Genomic DNA, 21,665 nt, shown 5'->3' with positions numbered 1-21,665 from the left:
CCACTCGGTGGCGCGATATGAGCTTGTAGATCTGCTATTTTTCAATAGCTAAAGCACGACATGATGCTAACGCCAAAATGGGTGCCCGCCCAAAATAGGTTAAAGAGAATTATGAAATAGTTAGAATGGGAATTTGCCATCGTTTTTACCTCAAGAGAGGATGATGCTTCACTATTGTCCTTGTCTTTTTTCTCCACAGAACAAGAAGCAAAGGATGATGGTACGAGCAGCTGTGCTGAAAATGAAGGATCCGAGGCAGATCATCAAAGACATGGAGAAGCTGGATGAGATGGGTGAGGAATAGGATGCTATTATGTACACGAATCAACACCATTAAAGGAGAATTCCATGCTAAAAGGCTTTCTTACCTTTCTTTGTAGTTGTTACGTCCCCACCAAAGAGGTCCAGGTGTTATTTTGTGCAAAAGCTCCTTATTGGCTAATTCCCCTACCATAAGCCTTAAATGAATTGCATTGAATTGAATGGGAATTGAATGGGGCTATGGGGTGTTGTGCTAATTCACTTATTTCCATCGCTCAAAATAATATCTTTTTTGTATATATCCTCTCTTCATAATGTAAATAATATCCCAAGTGGCACAGTTTACTACTTATTTCGATGGAAATAAGCAAATTAGCACCCCATAGCCCCATTCAATGCAATGCAATTCATTGAGCGCTTATGGTAGGGGAAATAGCCAATAAGGAGCTTTTGCATAAAAAACCACCTGGACCTCTTTGGTGGGGACGTAACAACTACAAAGAAAGGTAGGGAAGATAAGAAAGCATTCTAGCATGGAATTCTCCTTTAAACTAAGCTATGATGACTACATGTATTGACAATTTCGTCAACAGATAAGAACTAGACTAAAATGCTAGGAAGGGGACTAGTGGACAAGAGATCCAGTACAAGTCATTTTACACTTTGTTGCATGCTGAAAGTAGCAGATCTACAAGCTCACAACGTGTCTCGCTGCGACACGTTGTGAGCTTGTAAAACAGCTATTGAGTGTAAAATCAGTCATTACGACAACATCAAGGCCCGCCAAAATACATTTTAGTCGACTAAATCAACTGTAGATATAGTCGACTAAAATCTTCTGACATTTAGTCGACTAAATCTAGACTAACACTAAAACACTCCTTACTGTGTGGAGTTTGCATGTTCTCCCCGTGTCCCCTAGGGTAGGTACCCTCACATGTTCTCCCCGTGTCCCCTAGGGTAGGTACCCTCACATGTTCTCCCCGTGTCCCCTAGGGTAGGTACCCTCACATGTTCTCCCCGTGTCCCCTAGGGTAGGTACCCTCACATGTTCTCCCCGTGTCCCCTAGGGTAGGTACCCTCACAAAAAACATGCAGTAATCCTGGTCACTAAACTGCCTCCCCCTGGCCAGCCGGGGCGCCTGGTGGAGGGGAAAGGAACTGGTTGGAATAACGTGTTCCTTCCACGCGCTACGTCCAACCAGGGAAACTCCCCCCTGTCAGGTGTAAAGGAGCAACTTGGACACTCAGGCATAAAGGAAGCATGAGTTCAAGTCCGTTGCTCTCCCCAGGTTGGCGGAGGGTGTGTAGAGCCCAGGATCACATTAGATGATTGACACAGGGGGTGAAAAATGGGTTACAAAATCGTGGGATAAAAAATATATTAAGAAAAGAAAACACTAAAACATTCCAGGTGACTAAAACTAAATGAAAACTATTCAAGAGACTATGACTAAACCTATAAATCTAAAATTTGCTGCCAAAAACATCACCGTTCGTTCTCACCTCAAACGCTGGAGTATTTCTTCAAAAGTCGTGAAACAACTTCTCCTCTATTCTCTCTACTCTCTTTTTGCCCCCCCGTGTCAGAGTTCAACCCGGTGCAGCAGCCCCTGCTGAACGAGAAGGTGTTGAGGGACAAGAGGAAGAAGCTCCGGGAGACCTTTGAGCGCATCGTGCGTCTCTACGAGAGGGAGAACCCCGACACGTACAAGGAGCTCCGCAAACTGGAGCTGGACTACGAGACCAAGCGAGGCCAGCTGTCGCTCTACTTTGACTCGGTCAAGGTGTGTTTGTGTTGTGTGCCCCCCCCCCCCCCCGGCAGACATGATGTGACCAGAAATGGCATCATTCTTGCATATTTAATTTGCTGCATTTGCCTTGTTGTTCACTCTGGCTGTGTCAAAGCACAGCAGGGAAACGCATCAGGGACCTGTTATCAATGTGTTCAATTCATCAACTACACGGTGGAATATATATTCTGATGTTAAAAAAAATATTAATAGTTAGGACTTACAGGACTTAACCCATTCTGACCTGAGATCAGATTCATACGAGGTTTCCGCCGGACACACACTGGTCTGATTAACCCATTCTGACCTGAGATCAGATTCATACGAGGTTTCCACTGGACACACACTGGTATGATTAAAGTGAGGGTAACGCAGTGTGTCGTCGGGGACTTGTGTGTGTGTGCACGCTTCAGCGGAGACGGGAGCGCAAATTGAATTATCCTCATTCGACCATGTCTATCCGCGGTAACGTGACGTCTTTGGGGTGCGTCTCCAAAGTCCTCATACTCCTCCATGTCTATCCGCGGTAACGTGACATCTTTGGGGTGCGTCTCCAAAGTCCTCATACTCCTCCATGTCTATCCGCGGTAACGTGACGTCTTTGGGGTGCGTCTCCAAAGTCCTCATACTCCTCCATGTCTATCCGCGGTAACGTGACGTCTTTGGGGTGCGTCTCCAAAGTCCTCATACTCCTCCATGTCTATCCGCGGTAACGTGACATCTTTGGGGTGCGTCTCCAAAGTCCTCATACTCCTCATCACGTTTCATTTCCTTTATTTGATGCGATTGCATTCACACCTGCAGTGAATCGAAATCGGGTGCGCTTTGAAGCAAAGTGAAATGTCTGAACTAGATTGTTTTATCCGCATCAGACTTCGAATGAGCCTTCCAAACCTGCCGAGGATTATGTTTTAATCGCAGCAAAGCATTCTGGTGTGAATGCAACCGTAGTGAGAAATCATCCAAAGAAAAGCCTCGGATTAATTTTTTTGAAGCCGTGACAAAATTGATTCACTGGTAAATGGTAAATGGTGCATTTATATAGCGCCTTTATCCAAGGCGCTTTACAGAGATTGTGCATTACATTCACCCATTCACACACACATTCATACACCGATGGCAGCGGAAACCATGCAAGGCACCAACCAGCACATCGGGAGGGGTTCAGTGTCTTGCTCAAGGACACTTCGACAGTAACTCTGGGGGAGCCCGGGTTCGAACTGGCAACCTTACGGTTACCATCCAGGCACTCTACCCCTGAGCCACCGTCGCCCGCTGGTCGACGGTCGTCTTTGTTCAATACTGTTTCCTACATGCTTGGTTGTCTCCGTCTTCCCTTGTTGTTATAATGTTGTTGTTGTTCTTTGTTTTTCAGAATGCAGAGTCGGTGGAGGTAGACAGTATCCCACTGCCAGAGATGCCCCACGCCCCCTCCAGTATTCTTGTCCAAGATATCCCTCTTCCAGGCGCTCAGCCTCCCTCCATACTGAAGAAAAGCGCTACATTTGGGTGGGCCTTAACTTGTTTTCTGTGATTTAACCCATTCTGACCTGAGATCAGATTCATACGAGGGTTTCCACTGGACACACACTGGTCTGATTAACCCATTCTGACCTGAGATCAGATTCTAAAAATGTCAGTCGTTCTTTGATTTTTCAAAAATAGCAGACCTACAAGCTCGTATCGCGCCACTCGGTGGCTACAAGCTCATAGCGCTACGAGCTTGTAGGTCTTCTATTTTTGAAAAATCGTGAAAATGTGGCGCAAATTTGGAATATATATTTTCTTCAGAGCGAACATTTTTAACTCAGATCTTTGCTTCTGAGGGGTTCCTGGATCAACATATTTTCAAATGGGGGTCGGTGGCCAATTGCATATCATTTTCGGCGACCTTGACATGAAATATTGAGCACCACTGATACAGAAACACACCGTAGGTATTTCAGAAAACTGTAATTTTATTTATTTTGACATCAGGCCTAAATGGGTTACTGATCAGCATTAGTTAGTTCTGTGTTTTGGTTATTGTACATTCTTTAGAGTTTAGAATGATTCTGATGATACTCTTCCATTCAAAGGGCATGTCGCATTCGGGATTTTTTTTTTACCCGGTCTACAAGCTCAGGGTTAGGGGTGGGGGACAGCGGTCAATTAAATAAGTAGGGTTTAACCCGTTTAGAAAATGTCGTGCAAATCTTTGAATATATATTATTTATTTAGCAAACGTTTTTAACGCATATTTGCTTCTGGCCGTCCCTGGAACGAAATATTTTGAGATAATAATAATAATAATAATAAACTTTATTTATATAGCACCTTTCATACATAAATGTAGCTCAAAGTGCTTTACAGAGCAGAAAAGATAATAAAAACAAAAGCAAAAACAAAACAGCATTAAAACAGGCATGCAGTTTAAAACAATAGGACAATAATGCAGTGTCAAATCAGGAGAGGCAGTGGTACAAAGATAAGAACGGATAAAATAAGGCAACGACATTAAAAAATACAATACAATACAGTGAGGACGTGAATAACAACAAATAAAAGATCACTTAAAAGCAATGTTGTAGAAGTGGGTCTTGAGCTGAGCTTTAAAAATGTCTACAGAGGCTGCCTGGCGAAGGTACAGTGGGAGCTTGTTCCATGCCGACGGCCCGTAGAAGCAAAAAGCTGCTTCCCCGTATTTTTTAGTTGCCATTTTTTAAGGCAAAGCGAGCAGGCCAGCAGTGGAAGACCTTAGAGGGCGGTTTGGGACATATTTAGGCAGGCAGTCATGTAGGTAGGAAGGTGCGAGACCATTGAGAGCTTTATAGACAACTAAAATAATTTTAAAATCAATCCTAAAAACAACCGGAAGCCAGTGCAGTGATGCCAAAACTGGAGTCTAGTATAATATGATTGTGGGGCTCCTTAACGTGAAAAGGTTTGAGGTTTTTGAAAACGGACATTTGTAGAATCGTCCTCGGCTCTTATATTATGGGGTAAAGTATCCATTCTGTCCCCCTCTCTCTCTCAGTAAGGGAGCCCTGTCATCGGGTGCACTGACTCTTATCCATTCTGTCCCCCTCTCTCTCTCAGTAAGGGAGCCCTGTCATCGGGTGCACTGACTCGTATCCATTCTGTCCCCCTCTCTCTCAGTAAGGGAGCCCTGTCATCGGGTGCACTGACTCGTATCCATTCTGTCCCCCTCTCTCTCTCAGTAAGGGAGCCCTGTCATCGGGTGCACTGACTCGTATCCATTCTGTCCCCCTCTCTCTCTCAGTAAGGGAGCCCTGTCATCGCGTGCACTGACTCTTATCCATTCTGTCCCCCTCTCTCTCTCAGTAAGGGAGCCCTGTCATCGGGTGCACTGACTCGTATCCATTCTGTCCCCCTCTCTCTCTCAGTAAGGGAGCCCTGTCATCGGGTGCACTGACTCATATCCATTCTGTCCCCCTCTCTCTCTCAGTAAGGGAGCCCTGTCATCGGGTGCACTGACTCGTATCCATTCTGTCCCCCTCTCTCTCTCAGTAAGGGAGCCCTGTCATCGCGTGCACTGACTCTTATCCATTCTGTCCCCCTCTCTCTCTCAGTAAGGGAGCCCTGTCATCGGGTGCACTGACTCGTATCCATTCTGTCCCCCTCTCTCTCTCAGTAAGGGAGCCCTGTCATTGGGTGCACTGACTCGTATCCATTCTGTCCCCCTCTCTCTCAGTAAGGGAGCCCTGTCATCGGGTGCACTGACTCGTATCCATTCTGTCCCTCTCTCTCTCTCAGTAAGGGAGCCCTGTCATCGGGGCCGGTGTCTGCGGCAGTGGCTGGCGTCCCTCGCCTGCCTCCAGGAAAGAAGCCCCCCGGCCCCCCACCGGGGCCCCCTCCCCCACAGGTCCTGGCTCTCTACGGCATCCCAGCGCGACGCGCTCACGCCACCGACACAGGTAAACGCCAGCAATGTCGCTCAGCACTTTGACGTGGTTGGTTTGCCCTCTAGGGTAGTGGGTTCTCAATCAACCAATCAATCAGATTTATTGTTACTTCCACAAATATACACTGCAGGGCATACAGGGGAGCAAAAATACTGTTCTCCATGGCTCATGGTGCCTCACATTTAACCCATTCTGAACGGGCACCCATTTTGGTGTTAGCATCATGTTATGCTTTAGCTATTTAAAAATAGCAGATCTACAAGCTCGTATCGCGCCACTGATACGAGCTTGTAGGTCTGCTATTTTTTTTTAATCGAAGAACCGCTGACATAGAAACATAGCTTTTTTCAGAAAACTGTCAGGATGTAGAAGACGTTTTTAGAATCTGATCTCAGGTCAGAATGGGTTAAAAACAATAGACACATTAAAAAGAGGCAAGAACATTTAAGAAGGTAAAAGGAGCAGACAACATTGGCAGGAAAAAAGTGCTGATGCATTCAAAGTGCATGTGTGTAAGGTGCTGTTCATCTCTCCTTGGCGAGTGTTCAGTGTCCTGATAGTTTGGGGGAAGAAACTATTGGTCAGCCTGCTGGTGCTTCCTCCTATTCAGTATTTTAGCTGTGACGTGAGCGCCCCCTCCTGAGATACTTCCGGGTCCTACTTTTGTGTCGCTTTTGTGTCCCCATAGAGTCATACTGTGTCCCCATGGAGTTATACTGTGACGCTCCGTCGGACTAAATCTGAGACGAAAACAACCACGAAAGTCTAATTTTACCGCTTTCCTCGCAACAACAAAACTGCGCCGCTCTCCAAAATCTGGCTGTGACAGGCCGTCTGCCCCACATGGAATACTATCGCCATTTTATTTTATTGTGTCAACTAAATCCTCATTAATGCAAACTAAATTCAATATACTCAAGCCTGCACACATTCTAAATATACCCCAGAAATATTTTACCGATCAAATGGACTGTTGCCACCTTCAATAATAATGATAATAATAGTCTTTATTGTCTCCACATCATATATTTTTGTTGTCATGGACACTTGTACAAAACATTAATAATTCTACTCCATTTTAACCCTCAATGGCTTCCTTTCTGAAAAATAACGTCAATTTAAAAAGATTCACGCGTTTAGATATTCTATTTACAATGGGATACGGACGGGAGCTGGTGCCACTTGGACCCGGACGTAACGTAGCACTACAAAATGATGTCGGACTTAAATACTGAATAGGCTAAAGAAACTGTTGGTCAGCCTGCTGGTGCTTCCTCCTAGGCTCTGATAGTTTGGGGGAAGAAACTGTTGGTCAGCCTGCTGGTGCTTCCTCCTAGGCTCTGATAGTTTGGGGGAAGAAACTGTTGGTCAGCCTGCTGGTGCTTCCTCCTAGGCTCTGATAGTTTGGGGGAAGAAACTGTTGGTCAGCCTGCTGGTGCTTCCTCCTAGGCTCTGATAGTTTGGGGGAAGAAACTGTTGGTCAGCCTGCTGGTGCTTCCTCCTATAGGCTCTTGAACCTGCTACCAGATGGCAGGAGTTCAAGGAGATGGTGGGAGGGGTGGGAGGGGTCGGTCATAATATTCATGGCCTTCCTGACACAACGGTCCGTGTATATGTCAGCTATGGGGGGGACACCTGTGATCTTCTCCGCTGCTCTCACTAACTTCTCAACCAGTGGTCCTTGAGGGGGTTCCAGGTGGTCCCCAGCTGAATGATGGAGAGTTGCTAACCAAATGGGCCCTTCGAGATCTTAACTCTTGAGAGCGTAAAATGAAACCAAATGGACCCTTCTCTTGAGAGCGTACAATTAAACCAAATGGACCCTTACGGGTTCATTTGGTTTAATTTCACGCTCTCAAGAGTTAAATTATTGTTGCACATCTGCATTGCCTTTACAAGAAGGCTTCACAATTCAACGTTTGCCTGTTATTTCTCCTAATGGTACCAACATCAATACAGCCTGTTATCTCTCCTAATGGTACCAACATCAATACAGCCTGTTATCTCTCCTAATGGTACCAACATCAATACAGCCTGTTATCTCTCCTAATGGTACCAACATCAATACAGCCTGTTATCTCTCCTAATGGTACCAACATCAATACAGCCTGTTATCTCTCCTAATGGTACCAACATCAATACAGCCTGTTATCTCTTATAATGGTACCAACATCAATACAGCCTGTTATCACTCCTAATGGTACCAACATCAATACAGCCTGTTATCTCTCCTAATGGTACCAACATCAATACAGCCTGTTATCTCTCCTAATGATACCAACATCAATACAGCCTGTTATCTCTCCTAATGGTACCAACATCAATACAGCCTGTTATCTCTCCTAATGGTACCAACATCAATACAGCCTGTTATCTCTCCTAATGGTACCAACATCAATACAGCCTGTTATCTCTCCTAATGGTACCAACATCAATACAGCCTGTTATCTCTCCTAATGGTACCAACATCAATACAGCCTGTTATCTCTCCTAATGGTACCAACATCAATACAGCCTGTTATCTCTCCTAATGGTACCAACATCAATACAGCCTGTTATCTCTCCTAATGGTACCAACATCAATACAGCCTGTTATCTCTCCTAATGGTACCAACATCAATACAGCCTGTTATCTCTCCTAATGGTACCAACATCAATACAGAATGGAATTATGGACAAAATCTTGTCCAACAACGACAAAATATTCGTTGGTTTTTAGATCTGAGAGGCTACAGTAAATGTCATCAAATGGTGGTCTGTGGCTCAATAATACCCAATACATAATGGGCCTTGATATGAAAAGGGTTGTAAAACCACTGCTCTGGAGTTGGTGAACACTGTACGTGCAAGCATACAGTACATGCAATTTTCAAACACGCACATACAAAGCAATTTAGTTCACCCCTTGTGCTTCTTTCTTTAAATCATTTTATTTTTCATTTTTGTACAAACTGATACATGACTCACATATACATACAGACTAACCGACATACCTACATACATTATACATGCATACGTCCATACATCATCTTCTTCTTACTACTTAATATAATTATTCATGTAGTTTTAGAAATCATAAAGCCTTTGTTCTTAACATGAATAGTTCCTTAATTTGCCAAACCTCTTGATAATATTTCGGCGTATTCTAATAATAATAATAATAATAAACTTTATTTGTATAGCACCTTTCATACATAAATGCAGCTCAAAGTGCTTCACAGGGCAGGACACACAAATATAATACAATAAAACACAAGTAGTTAAAATGATAGAACAATGGCAAAGAACAAAATTGAATATAAGAACATAAAATAAATAAAAACACCACATGCAGCAAATCAGTCAGGGCAGGGTAGGAACGTGCATAGTAAAACTCAACTAAAAGCAAGGGTGAAGAGGTGAGTCTTGAGTTGAGATTTAAAAATGTCTACAGAGGGTGCGTGTCTGAGCTCGAATGGAAGTTTATAAAAGGCTGTTGGGCCGTAGAAGCAAAAAGCTGCCTCACCATATTCTTTTGTGCACATTCTTTTAGGCACTTCAAGTATTCCACAACTGGGCCCCAGACCAAGTAGAACCCATCCATGTCTCCTTGGAGGATATGTGTGAGCCGTTCTAGTGGGAGCACGTTGTAGAACATTATGGAGCCAACTCCATACAGATGGAACAACATCCCCGATCCAACATTGTAGTGTTGACAACCTAGCACAGTACCATAGTATATTCAGGATTCTCTTAAATCTATTAAATTCAGGTGTCGTTGGGTGTAAGCCCAAGATACATTGTAGGGGATCTAGTTCGATCCTTAGCCCTGTTATAGTAAGTGTGCTTCTAATCTATAAAACCCTGTGTTTCTCCGCTGCCTGGGATAGAGCCCTCCGTCCCTGGCTTAGATTCGGCCATGGACCTGGGCAGGGAGAGGGACAGCGGCAGTGAGAGCGAGGGCGACGACGGGGACGAAGACGACAGCGACTCGGAGGAGGACAGCGAGGGAGAGAGGGAGGTGGCCGGAGACGGAGACGTCAGGAGGATGACCGTGGAGAGGCCCGATGACGAGAGGGCAAGAGAGGAGGAGAGAGAGAGAGCCGACAGAGGTGAGACTCCTTGAGAAACGTCTGAAGATTGCTTTTATTTTTTTGGCCCATTCTCGGTCGGGAACCCCTTTTGGTGTTTTAAGCATTATGTTGTGCTTTAGCTATTGAAAAATAGCACATCTACAAGCTCACAGCGCTTGTAGATGTGCTATTTTTTTTAAAGTCGTGAAAATGTGGCACAAATCTTTGAATGTATATTCTTTCAGAGCGAATGTTTTTAACTCAAATCTTTGCTTCTGGGGGCTCTCTGGAACAACATATGTTCAGATGGGGGTCGACGGCCAATTGCATAATAATTCTGGGGGTCCTTGACATGAAAAAGGTTGAGCACCGCTGATATAAAAACATAGGGTTTTTCAGAAATCTGTCATGATTTAGAAGACATTTTTGTAGAATCGAGCTCGGGTCTAAATGGGTTGGAGATGCACGATATAATCGGTAGCGTATCGAAATCGACCATGAAAATACCATATCGGTATCGATGGGTCTAAAAATGATGCAGATTATTTTCACCGATATTGATGTATCGCAATAATAATGTGACCGTCAATGGCTAAATTCTACATTTAATTAGTGTACTCCTCTCATTCAGTAGTGAAAACGGACACTTACAAAAGAGTAAATATGTATCGATTGAATACTTTTAACAGGCCTGACCCCTATAGGCTATGTTTCCATTGTGATCCTCTGTATAATATCGGGGAAACTGTCAGAATCTGTATCGGAAAATATTTTTTGTCCCACGATTTTGTAACCCATTTTTCACCCCTGTGTCAATTATCTAATGTGATCCTGGGCTCTACACACCCTCCGCCAACCTGGGGAGAGCAACGGACTTGAACTCATGCTTCCTTCATGCCTGAGTGTCCAAGTTGCTCCTTTACACCTGACAGGGGGGAGTTTCCCTGGTTGGACGTACAGTAGCGTGTGGAAGGAACACGTTATTCCGACCAGTTCCTTTCCCCTCCATCAGGCGCCCCGGCTGGCCAGGGGGAGGCCGGTCATAGTTTCATAATCGTTCATGCATCCCTACTTTTATTACAATTTACAATTTACAATTTAGGCATTTAGCAGACGCTCTTAATCCAGAGCGACTTACATTTAAGCAAGAACAAAAGCATGGGAATACATCACATAAAAGCATTTATCATGAGACATGCGTAAGCTAAGAAGGTAACAGTGGAATATCTATATGATGAAACTATACATACATTATACATAATAAACTATACATATTCACTACTATGCTATACATATGTACTATGGCGTGCTATGACTATATACAATACAATTATAGTGCTGTCTACATAACATGCTATAAGTCTGTGTCAAATGCTATCTAAGCCAACAGAAATGCTATCTAAGGGGTTAGGGTAAGTGCTATGGGCCATGATGGAGTCTGAAAAGGTGGGTTTTCAGGCTACGGCTACATAATGCTCACATCATCATGGAAACTTTGGAGATGTGTACGTTAAACAAATGAATTAATTTTGGTGTATTATAGAGACTGGCTTCTGGTTGTCTCCGTTGGGACACGAATGGTAACGTATATCACAAACGTGAATAGAGGAGGAGAGTCCCAGCATAGATGTGTGAATTCCAAGTCCTCAACTGGAAAGGACATAATATTTGTGTCATGAAGTAGCTATCAATTAACATTTTCTAAAGTGTAGGAACTTGATTATAAGTCTATCTATTACAGGAGTGAGTTTTATTAGGATCCCATGTACCAGCTAATCTTCCTGGGGTCCACACAGAACATAAAAACATGACATTCGACATGAATGACATAACAGGACTATGATATATAAATACAATAAAATGTAAATATTTGACAAAGTCAATTTCCTTCAACAATTTCGTCATCCACTTTCTGATTCCCCATTTTCTTGGAAGAAAAACAAAACAAAAGCATAATTATATCTACCTCAGTTACATATTAAGTTATTAACCTTCCATTCTCCTAGGGTAGAAAACAAAAGTAGAAATTGAAAATATAATCCTGATCGTGACTCACACAAGTGTGTGTGTGTGTGTGTGTGTGTGTGTGTGTGTGTGTGTGTGTGTCTATGTGTGTGTGCGTGCGCACACAGGATATATCTTATCTATTCATGCAAATCTCACACTTCCCATCTGGTGTTCAAGTGCTATGAATCCGTATATATATATATTTGTTCTGGTGACATGTCGACAAAACAACGAGGTTTCTGTTCTCGCAATAACCATTATTTGATCAACGTCATTTCCCCTTGCAGGCCGCAGCGTGCGTTTTGCTGACATGCCCCCGCCAGCAGCACCCCAGATGGGCCCAGACGGACGGAAGAAGAAGAAGAGGCTTGTGAAGAAGACGAAGGCCATCACGCCTCTACAGGCCATGATGCTTAGGATGGCAGGTATACTGATACTCTACAGGCCATGATGCTTAGGATGGCAGGTATACTGATACTCTACAGGCCATGATGCTTAGGATGGCAGGTATACTGATACTCTACAGGCCATGATGCTTAGGATGGCAGGTATACTGATACTCTACAGGCCATGATGCTTAGGATGCCAGGTATACTGTGATACAGGCCATGATGTGATACAGGCCATGATGTGATACAGGCCATGATGTGATACAGGCCATGATGCTTAGGATGGCAGGTATACTGTGATACAGGCCATGATGTGATACAGGCCATGATGTGATACAGGCCATGATGCTTAGGATGGCAGGTATACTGTGATACAGGCCATGATGCTTAGGATGGCAGGTATACTGTGATACAGGCCATGATGCTTAGGATGGCAGGTATACTGTGATACAGGCCATGATGCTTAGGATGGCAGGTATACTGTGATACAGGCCATGATGCTTAGGATGGCAGGTATACTGTGGATACTTAGGTACTTAGGTACTGTGGATACTCAGGTATACTGTGACGAAGGCCATCACGCCTCTGCAGGCCATGATGCTTAGGATGGCAGGTATACTGTGCAGTGTTGTTTTAGTCGACTAAAACCAGGCCATGATGCTTAGGATGGCAGGTATACTGTGCAGTGTTGTTTTGGTCGACTAAAACCAAGACCAAAAATGTTCGTCGACTACCTTTTGACTTGATAGGATGATGATAGGAAGGGACTAGTGGACAAGAGATCCACTATAAGTCATTTTACACTTGGTTGCATGCTGAAAATAAGCTCACGTTGTGAGCTTGTAGATCTGCTATTCATCGGCTATTCAGCCAGTTTAACACTTCGTGTGCCCACACAACACTTTCAAAATAGTGACCCAGGGTGCCCAATGTTATTTTTGTTATATTAAGTAGGGATGCACCGATCCGGCTTTTTGGCATTCGATAGCGATTTCGATACATGGGGGTCCAGTATCTGCCGATACAGAGTACCGATCCGATACCCCCCACAAAGAAAAGTAATAACCTATTAAGCTGTATGCCTCACTGTGTGGAGTCTGGGATCATTATTTTGTGTAAGGCAACATCAAGGCTTGACTTAAACATTACTTTCCCAACTTTGTAAAACAAAATGTAACAAACACAGATATAAATGCACTGAATTATTTATTAAATAACTGTGCAACAATTAGACCAGGTTAATGTGTGAGCAGGCTAGCCTGGCTGCATTCCACATGTTATCCTGTCAATACTACACTGCTGTGTCACAGAGGAGCTAGAGTTGTTTTCATACTGTAATTACACATAATTATCGGATCGGATCGGATAATGGATCGGCCCATTTGCCACCGATACTCGATCTAGAATTTTAGCCTGGATCGGCGCCGATCTCCGATACGAGTATCGGATCGGTGCATCCCTAATATTAAGTTTAATTCCAAAGATTGACTGAACTAAAATAGAAATGTGTTGCCAAAAACAACACTGGTACTGTGGTTCACTTCTGTTGTCATCGGGTAGCAATTAGATGATTAGTAACCATATTTGCTAAAAACCTCTACAAAAGGTGCTTTTTTCCCCTTGTTTTAATAAAGCTGTATCGTATGCCTGGCAGTGTATCGACATGCGTATCGAATGGCTCTCAGTGATGGAGATCCACATCCCTACTATTTGTATTTTCACAGAAAAACTAGGACTAGATAGTAGTAATAATAATAATACATCAACTTTATATAGCACTTTTCTGGGCAGTCGCTTTACACAACAACAGATAAAGATACCTCATTCCCGTTACTAGTTACTACTTTATTAGTCAGAAGTAGAGTATCGGATCGGCCCTTATTTGGTCATATCGGGGTCATATCGGTATCGGCGAATATGCCAGTCTAACCACCGACCCGACACTGGGGTAACGGGTTGACACTATGGCAGTCTAACCACCGACCCGACACTGGGGTAACGGGTTGACACTATGGCAGTCTAACCACCGACCCGACACTGGGGTAACGCGTTGACACTATGGCAGTCTAACCACCAACCCGACACTGGGGTAACGGGTTGACACTATGGCAGTCTAACCACCGACCCGACACTGGGGTAACGCGTTGACACTATGGCAGTCTAACCACCGACCCGACAGGGAAAACACATTTTGGGGCATGTGGAGTTTGCTTTGGAGTTGCCCAAACTGCAAGTGCACATTTGAGTGAGGAGTCTGCTATTAACACAACACGAGATATATAGCTAGATATCTATAAACACTGTTCCCGGTTGGTGGACTTCAAATTAAGATATTTCTTGTTTTTGTATTATAAATATTATCCTCTGGTATCAGTATCGGCTAACACAGAAAAATTGTAGTATCGGATCGAAAACGAAAAAAGTGTATCGGGACATCCCTAGTCAGAAGAGTGGTTCAGTGTTGTTTTCGTCGACTAAAACTAAGACGAAAAATGTTCGTCGACTACCTTTTTTCACTGACTAAAACTAAATAAAAACGAATCTATGATGACTAAAACTAAGACTAAATATACTGACAATTTCGTCAACAAATAAAAACTAGACTAAAATGTTAGGAAGGGACTATAGTGGACAAGAGATCCAGTTTTATGCTGGGTTTCATGCTGAAAATAGCAGATATAAAATCTATCGACTAAATCAACTGTAGATTTAGTCGACTAAAATCGTATGACATTTAGTCGACTAAAACTAGACTAAACACTAAAACATTCCAGGTGACTAAAATGTGACTAAAACTAAGTGAAAACTATTCAAGAGACTATGACTAAAACTAAAATAGAAATTTGCTGCCAAAAACAACACTGGAGAGTGGTTACCACATCAGTCATAAACACAATGTATGAATCTGATCTCAGGTCAGTCCATTCCAGAAGAGGACGAGGAAGAGGAGGAGGTGGAGGAAGAGTACACGGACGAATCGGACGACTCGGACATGGAGGACAGAGGACCTCCCGGGGACAACCAGTCTCACCTGATGCCCAATCAGAGGCTCCCGCCTCCCGCCGGGCCAATGGGAGGGCCGCAGGGGCCTCCGCATCTACAGGGTCCACCAATGGGAGGCCCGCCGCCACCGCTGGGCCCGCCCCCGGCTCCTCCAATGAGACCTCCAGGTCCACCTTCGGGCCCGCCTCCCGGACCCCCACCTGGTGAGTCAATGATGATGATTTTTTTGTCGGCTAAAACTTTTGACGAAAAATGTTTGTCGACTACCTTTTTTTTTAATCACTGAGGATAACTCAATAATAAACATAGGTTTTTTCAAAAAAAGTAAGAAGAGGGTTTAGATTAGGGCTGCGAATCTTTAGGTGTCCCACGATTCGATTCCGATTCTTGGGGTGACGATTCGATTCAAAAACGATCTTTTCGATTTTTCCGATTCTCGATTCAAAAAAGATTTTTTTTCGATTCTAAAGCAGTTTTTTATTTTTATTAAAAACAATTAAATATAATTTTAGCATGATCTACTCCAGTCTTCTGGCATGAAAGCAGAGTACATTTAGTAAAAAGCTTGTATAATTGTAAAGGTTTTATCAACTGAATGATTTAAACACACAAAGGTTAAATCCAAGAGTAAGAACATGTCTCATTTATTTAGCTTGCACAAATTTGAACCAGTACAAAAGTTACAAAATCTCTTCTCACTCAATACCAGAACAATACATTAGTATTAAAACAGGTGTAAAATAAATACAATTGGCAGGCTTAGCTTAGCTGGTAGTAAATGCACTATGCAGAAACCCAGGCCATAATGCATTGCATGCACAGGTACATTAAATGTACCTGTGCATGCAATGCATTTCTTTTCTTTTCTTTTTTTTCTTGCACAAAATTATTTTGTTCAAAAAAAAAAAAAAAAAAATGTTTTTTGGAAAATGAGAATCGATTCTGAATCGGACAGCATTAGAATCGCGATTCTAACTCGAATCGATTTTTTTAACAGGCCTAGTTTAGATCATATATTTTCCCCCATATCATACTCAGGTGCTCCGCCGTTCCTGAGACCTCCTGGCATGCCTGGCGGTCTCAGGGGTCCCATGCCACGCCTCCTTCCCCCCGGACCCCCCCCTGGGCGGCCCCCAGGCCCTCCTCCTGGTCCCCCTCCTGGCCTCCCGCCCGGCCCCCCACCACGCGGACCCCCTCCCAGGCTACCGCCGCCCGCACCACCAGGTATTATACACACGTGTGTGTGTGTGTGTGTGTGTGTGTGTGTGTGTCTGTGTGTGTGTGTGTGTGTGTGTGTGTGTGTGTGTGTGTGTGTTCTGCATTTGGTGGAGAACATTTGTCAGATGTTGGACCATGTTGTCAAGACATACACTTATTTTACACATATTTTACACAAAATGTCGCCTTAGCCACAGCTGAACCGATAAACTTAACCCATTCTGACCTGAGATCAGATTCATACGAGGTTTCCACTGGACACACACTGGTCTGATTAACACTGTCAACTATGCTATACATCAAACGCAAGGCACATTGGGGCTATATCCTCGGGCGGCCGCGGCTCAGGAGGTAGAGCAGGTCGTCCAATGATCCATGGGTCGGCGGTTCGAATCCCGGCTCCTCCTCCTGTCCACATGTCAAAGTGTCCTTGGGCAAGACACTGAACCCCACCCTGCCTCCAATGAGTCGGTCGGTCTGGGCTCGCCACCATTGTTGTGTGAATGTGGGAAGTGAGGACGCTGGCGTCGACTGTTCGCCGCTTCACCCCCCAATGTATGAATGAATGAACCATTGTATAAAGTGCTTTGAGCACTTGGAAAAGCTATAAAAATGCAATTCATTAAATGCAATTCATTATATCTTGTTTGCCATTTTTTTTTACTATTTAAAAAAACCTTTTTTAAATAGTTCAAATAGCTGATCTACAAGCTCACAACGGTGTAGATCAGCTAATTGAACTGAAAATGATTTTCAAATAAGTTAACCCATTCTGAACGGGAACCCATTTTGGTGTTAGCATCATGTTATGCTTTAGCTATTGAAAAATAGCAGATCTACGGTGGCGCGCTACGAGCTTGTAGGTCTGCTATTTTTGAAAAATCGAAGAACGACTGACATTTTTTAAATCTGATCTCAGGTCAGAATGGGTCAATCAGACCAGTGTGTGTCCAGTGGAAACCTCGTATGAATCTGATCTCAGGTCAGAATGGGTTAATGGATAAAGGGTGGCGCAAGATGGGAGCCCAATTAGGTTTCAACTCCATGGAAACGTTTTTTCCAGTGTCTGGATGGAACATTCATTCAATCCCAAATCCCGTCTTGTGTTGCGTCTTTTCTTTCCTCTTCCAGGCCTCCCTCCTCCTCCTCCGAGAGCCGGGGGGCCCCCGCGGCCCATGGCCCCGCCCCTCGCCCTCTTCCCCCCGCCCCTCAACTCCAACGTGCTCAGCGCGCCGCCCAGCATCGTGCAGCGGCAGAAGGGCTCGGGCGCGGGCGGCCTGGAGGGCTCCCAGCAGCAGCAGCCGCCCAGCATGGCGCCGCCGCCCGCCGGCATGCAGATGCCCCCGATGCGTCCCGGAGTCATGCAGATGCCCCCGCCGCCGGGCACCGGCGCCCACCACCCTGCGCCGCACCCGGGCGCCAATCCCGGCGGGAACCCCGGGGGCGGGGGCCACCACCATGCGGCGGCCACCATCGAGAAGCGAGCCAACATCACCTCGGTGGCGGCCGCGGGAGGCCTGGCCGGCCTGGCCGGTCTGGGGGCGTCGGGTGGGGGCGTCGGCGCAGGGGGAGCCACCATCTCCGCCAAGCCTCAGATCATCAACCCCAAGGCGGAGGTCACCCGCTTTGTGCCCACCGCGCTGAGGGTGCGTCGGGACAAGAGCGGGCCGGGCGGGGGGCACGCCGGCGGGGATAAAGCAGGGGGAGGACGCAGGGGGGATCATCATCACGACGGCATGGGGCATAATAAGCAGCAAGCGGCCGGGTTGGCAGCAGCGGCGGCGGCTGCCGCCGCGGCCGCCAACCCGACGCAGATGGGCGCCGTGCCTCAGCCCAACATGAAGACTAAGGATCAGATGTATGAAGCCTTTATGAGGGAGATGGAGGGACTCCTGTGAGACTGCTGAGAGAGGAGGAGGAGGAGCATGGGTTTTGGAGCGGAAAACACAAAAGGTGGATTATCCCATTCTGACCTGAGATCAGATTCTAAAAATGTCTATTACATCCTGACAGTTTCATTATTAACCCATTCTGACCTGAGATCAGATTCTAAAAGTGTCTTTGATTTTTCAAAAATAGCAGACCTACAAGCTCGTATCGCGCCACTCGGTGGCGCGATATGAGCTTGTAGATCTGCTATTTTTCAATAGCTAAAGCATAACATGATGCTAACACCAAAATAATGGGTACCCGGTCAGAATGGGTTATTATTTTCAAGCACCCATTTCGACCTGAGAAAGATTCTACAAAATGTCTTCTAAATGCTGACAAAACCATGTTTCTGTGTCAGTGGTTCTCAGACTATTTCATGTCAAGGGGCCCCTAGAATTACATCTATTTGGCCGCCGACCCCCATCTGAAAATATGTAGTTCCACGGACCCTCTCCAGACGCAAAGCTTTGAGTTAAAAACTGAAAGTTTGTAGCACTATGATCTGCTGTTTTTCCAACAGCTAAAGCATAACATAATGCTTCAATCACCAAAAGGTGTTCCTGCCCAAAATGCGTCGATGGGTATCGTCCTCACCAACCTGATCTGTTTTCTATCAAATGCCGTTTGTCTGTGGATAACATTTGTTAACCATTCTGAACGGGAACCCATTTTGGTGTTCATGTCGTGCTTTAGCTATTTAAAAATAGCAGATCTACAAGCTCATATCGCGCCACCGAGTGGCGCGATACGAGCTTGTAGGTCTGCTATTTTTGAAAAATCGAAGAACGACTGACATAGTAAACGTAGCTTTATCAGAAAACTGTCAGGATGTAGAAGACGTTTATAGAATCTGATCTCAGGTCAGAATGGGTTAAATCTGATGAGATGTGTGCTATTGGAATAGGCTTTTACATCAAGCAGCTAAAGGTGGAAAATGTGTAATGCTGTAAAAAAAAACTAAAACAGGAATTGTAATAAGAGATAACGATGCCCCCCTCCCTACATGTTTTTATATTTGTTTCTTCTTCATCAAAGTAGAATGTTATTTTTTTGTTCCAACCAACTGTAGGCCTACATGTACGTTGCTTTGGCTTTACCAGACAGCAATTCAGTTTTTTTTTTTATGACGGTCAAAATGTTTCTTGTATTGTTGATATCTGAAAGCGCTTCAACTTCAAACAAAGATGTGGAATGTGTGTCAATGTGAAATGGAGACTTCACAAATATACATGTCTGAAGCTGTTTGGTCTGAAACTAAATAAATACTTGAAAAACAAAGGCTTATCTTAATTATTACAAAGTGAATTTTAGATATGAGTTAAAATAAAAGTTCCCTCAATGGAAATTGTGTCGGTGCTGCAGGTTTAGTTGCAAAATACTAAAATGCCTAACCTCACGTCAGCAGGCTTTCTTTCTTCTAAATGCCTAAGTAACTACCGTATTGTCCCAAATATGAGATTATAAAACGACCCCCATTTTTCAAGACTCATTTGTGGAAAGATGACCTTGAATGACAAATAATCTAGTCCCCGAAAATAATACAACGCTGCTTTTTAGGATATTTCCTTTTTTTATATATATTTTTATTTTTATTCCACGATTTTGTAACCCATTTTTCACCCCTGTGTCAATCATCTAATGTGATCCTGGGCTCTACACACCCTCCATCAACCTAGTCCCCATATATGGGGGACAAGGGGAGACCAACCTAGTCCCCATACATGGGGGACAAGGGGAGACTAACCTAGTCCCCATATATGGGGGACAAGGGGAGAGCAACGGACTTGAACTCATGCTTCCTTCATGCCTGAGTGTCCAAGTTGCTCCTTTACACCTGACAGGGGGGAGTTTTCCTGGTTGGACGTAGCGCGTGGAAGGAACACGTTATTCCAACCAGTTCCTTTCCCCTCCATCAGGCGCCCCGGCTGGCCAAGGGGAGGCAGTTTAGAGACCAGGATTACTGCATGTTTTTTGTGAGAGTACTTACCCTAGGGGACACGGGGAGAACATGCAAACTCCACACAGAAAGGCCCTTTTGCCAACCCCGCCTTCGGGTATGGGCACTGATGACGCGGAGGAGGAAACACGCCGCCAGCACCCACAGCGTCCCGAGCGGGAATCGAACCCAGGACCTTCTAGCTGTGAGGCGACAGCACTACCAACTGTGCCACCGTGCCCCTTTTTAGGATATTTCCATTGGAAATAAAACTTATATTCAGCCAATAGTGTATTATGTTTGACCAAAATACAAAACCAACATTTTTAAACTCAAAATTGGGGGTGAAAATATTCTGACCCATTGGAAAGGAGTGTACCCACTTTTAATGTATGGCTAGCAGAATTGACCAACCTGCTGCAAATGGAAAAGATAAGATATGACGTTTCTCTTAAAACGAAAGTATTCGACAGAATGTGGCAACCGTTTTTATCTCACCTATCATTAACAGGCTGAAGTATGTATGCACATAAATGTTTTATTTCATTTGTTATTTTCTAAAAAACTCTTAACTGTGATCTATTGTATAATATTATTTTCATTTGTGTATGTTTCGTTTCTGTGCTAAATGTATTATTGTCTCCACCAGGCCGAAGGCATGTGGGGAGAGTATGTTTTGCACTCCGTCCGTCCGTGTGTCCGTCCGTCCGTCCGTGTGTCCGTCCGTCCGTCCGTGTGTCCGTGAGCAGCTAATCTCGGCCACCGTTAACCCGGTCGATGCCAAATTTTGCACACACACTCCCTGGATGCCAACGATGAACCTCTGCCCCAAACTTTCCAGAACGGCCTGTTATAGCGCCACCAGGAGGCCGCTTTGTGCAAAACAAGTTTTTGCACAGTACACCTACAGATTTTGTACGGATCTGTGGATAACTTTGTATGCCAACTCCCTAGAGGCCAAGGAAAAACCTTTGCCTGGAATTTTTCACATCTGCTCTTTATAGCGCCACCAGGAGGCCGACATATGTAAAACACATTTTCTATTATTACTCCTTCAGATTTTATCCAAATTTCACGCAAATCGGTACACATGATCTCCATAGTCATGTGATCAAGGCAGGTTTGTTTGATTTCTCATATTCCATCCTGATTGGCCACGATTGGCTCCT

At 44.5% G+C, this 21,665-nt stretch overlaps 1 protein-coding gene across 1 annotated transcript in view; it reads left to right on the top strand.

The window, feature by feature from the left end:
• Positions 1 to 19,241, top strand: part of wbp11 (WW domain binding protein 11) — a 317,048-nt gene extending 297,807 nt beyond the window's left edge. Inside the window, exons 5-13 of the mRNA XM_083779977.1 lie at positions 200 to 293; positions 1,852 to 2,048; positions 3,430 to 3,563; positions 5,811 to 5,971; positions 9,829 to 10,050; positions 12,306 to 12,443; positions 15,323 to 15,613; positions 16,449 to 16,634; positions 17,760 to 19,241. Of these exons, the coding sequence (XP_083636103.1) occupies positions 200 to 293; positions 1,852 to 2,048; positions 3,430 to 3,563; positions 5,811 to 5,971; positions 9,829 to 10,050; positions 12,306 to 12,443; positions 15,323 to 15,613; positions 16,449 to 16,634; positions 17,760 to 18,526 (2,190 nt within the window). The 3' untranslated portion in view covers positions 18,527 to 19,241. The remainder of the gene's footprint in view (positions 1 to 199; positions 294 to 1,851; positions 2,049 to 3,429; positions 3,564 to 5,810; positions 5,972 to 9,828; positions 10,051 to 12,305; positions 12,444 to 15,322; positions 15,614 to 16,448; positions 16,635 to 17,759) is intronic.
• Positions 19,242 to 21,665: the final 2,424 nt, after the last annotated feature.

Source organism: Protomyctophum parallelum (assembly GCF_964188405.1).
Source record: "Protomyctophum parallelum genome assembly, chromosome: 13".
NCBI classification, from domain to species: domain Eukaryota; kingdom Metazoa; phylum Chordata; class Actinopteri; order Myctophiformes; family Myctophidae; genus Protomyctophum; species Protomyctophum parallelum.
Note: the sequence above shows the minus strand (reverse complement) of the source record. Positions and strands in the feature narration are given on the sequence as shown.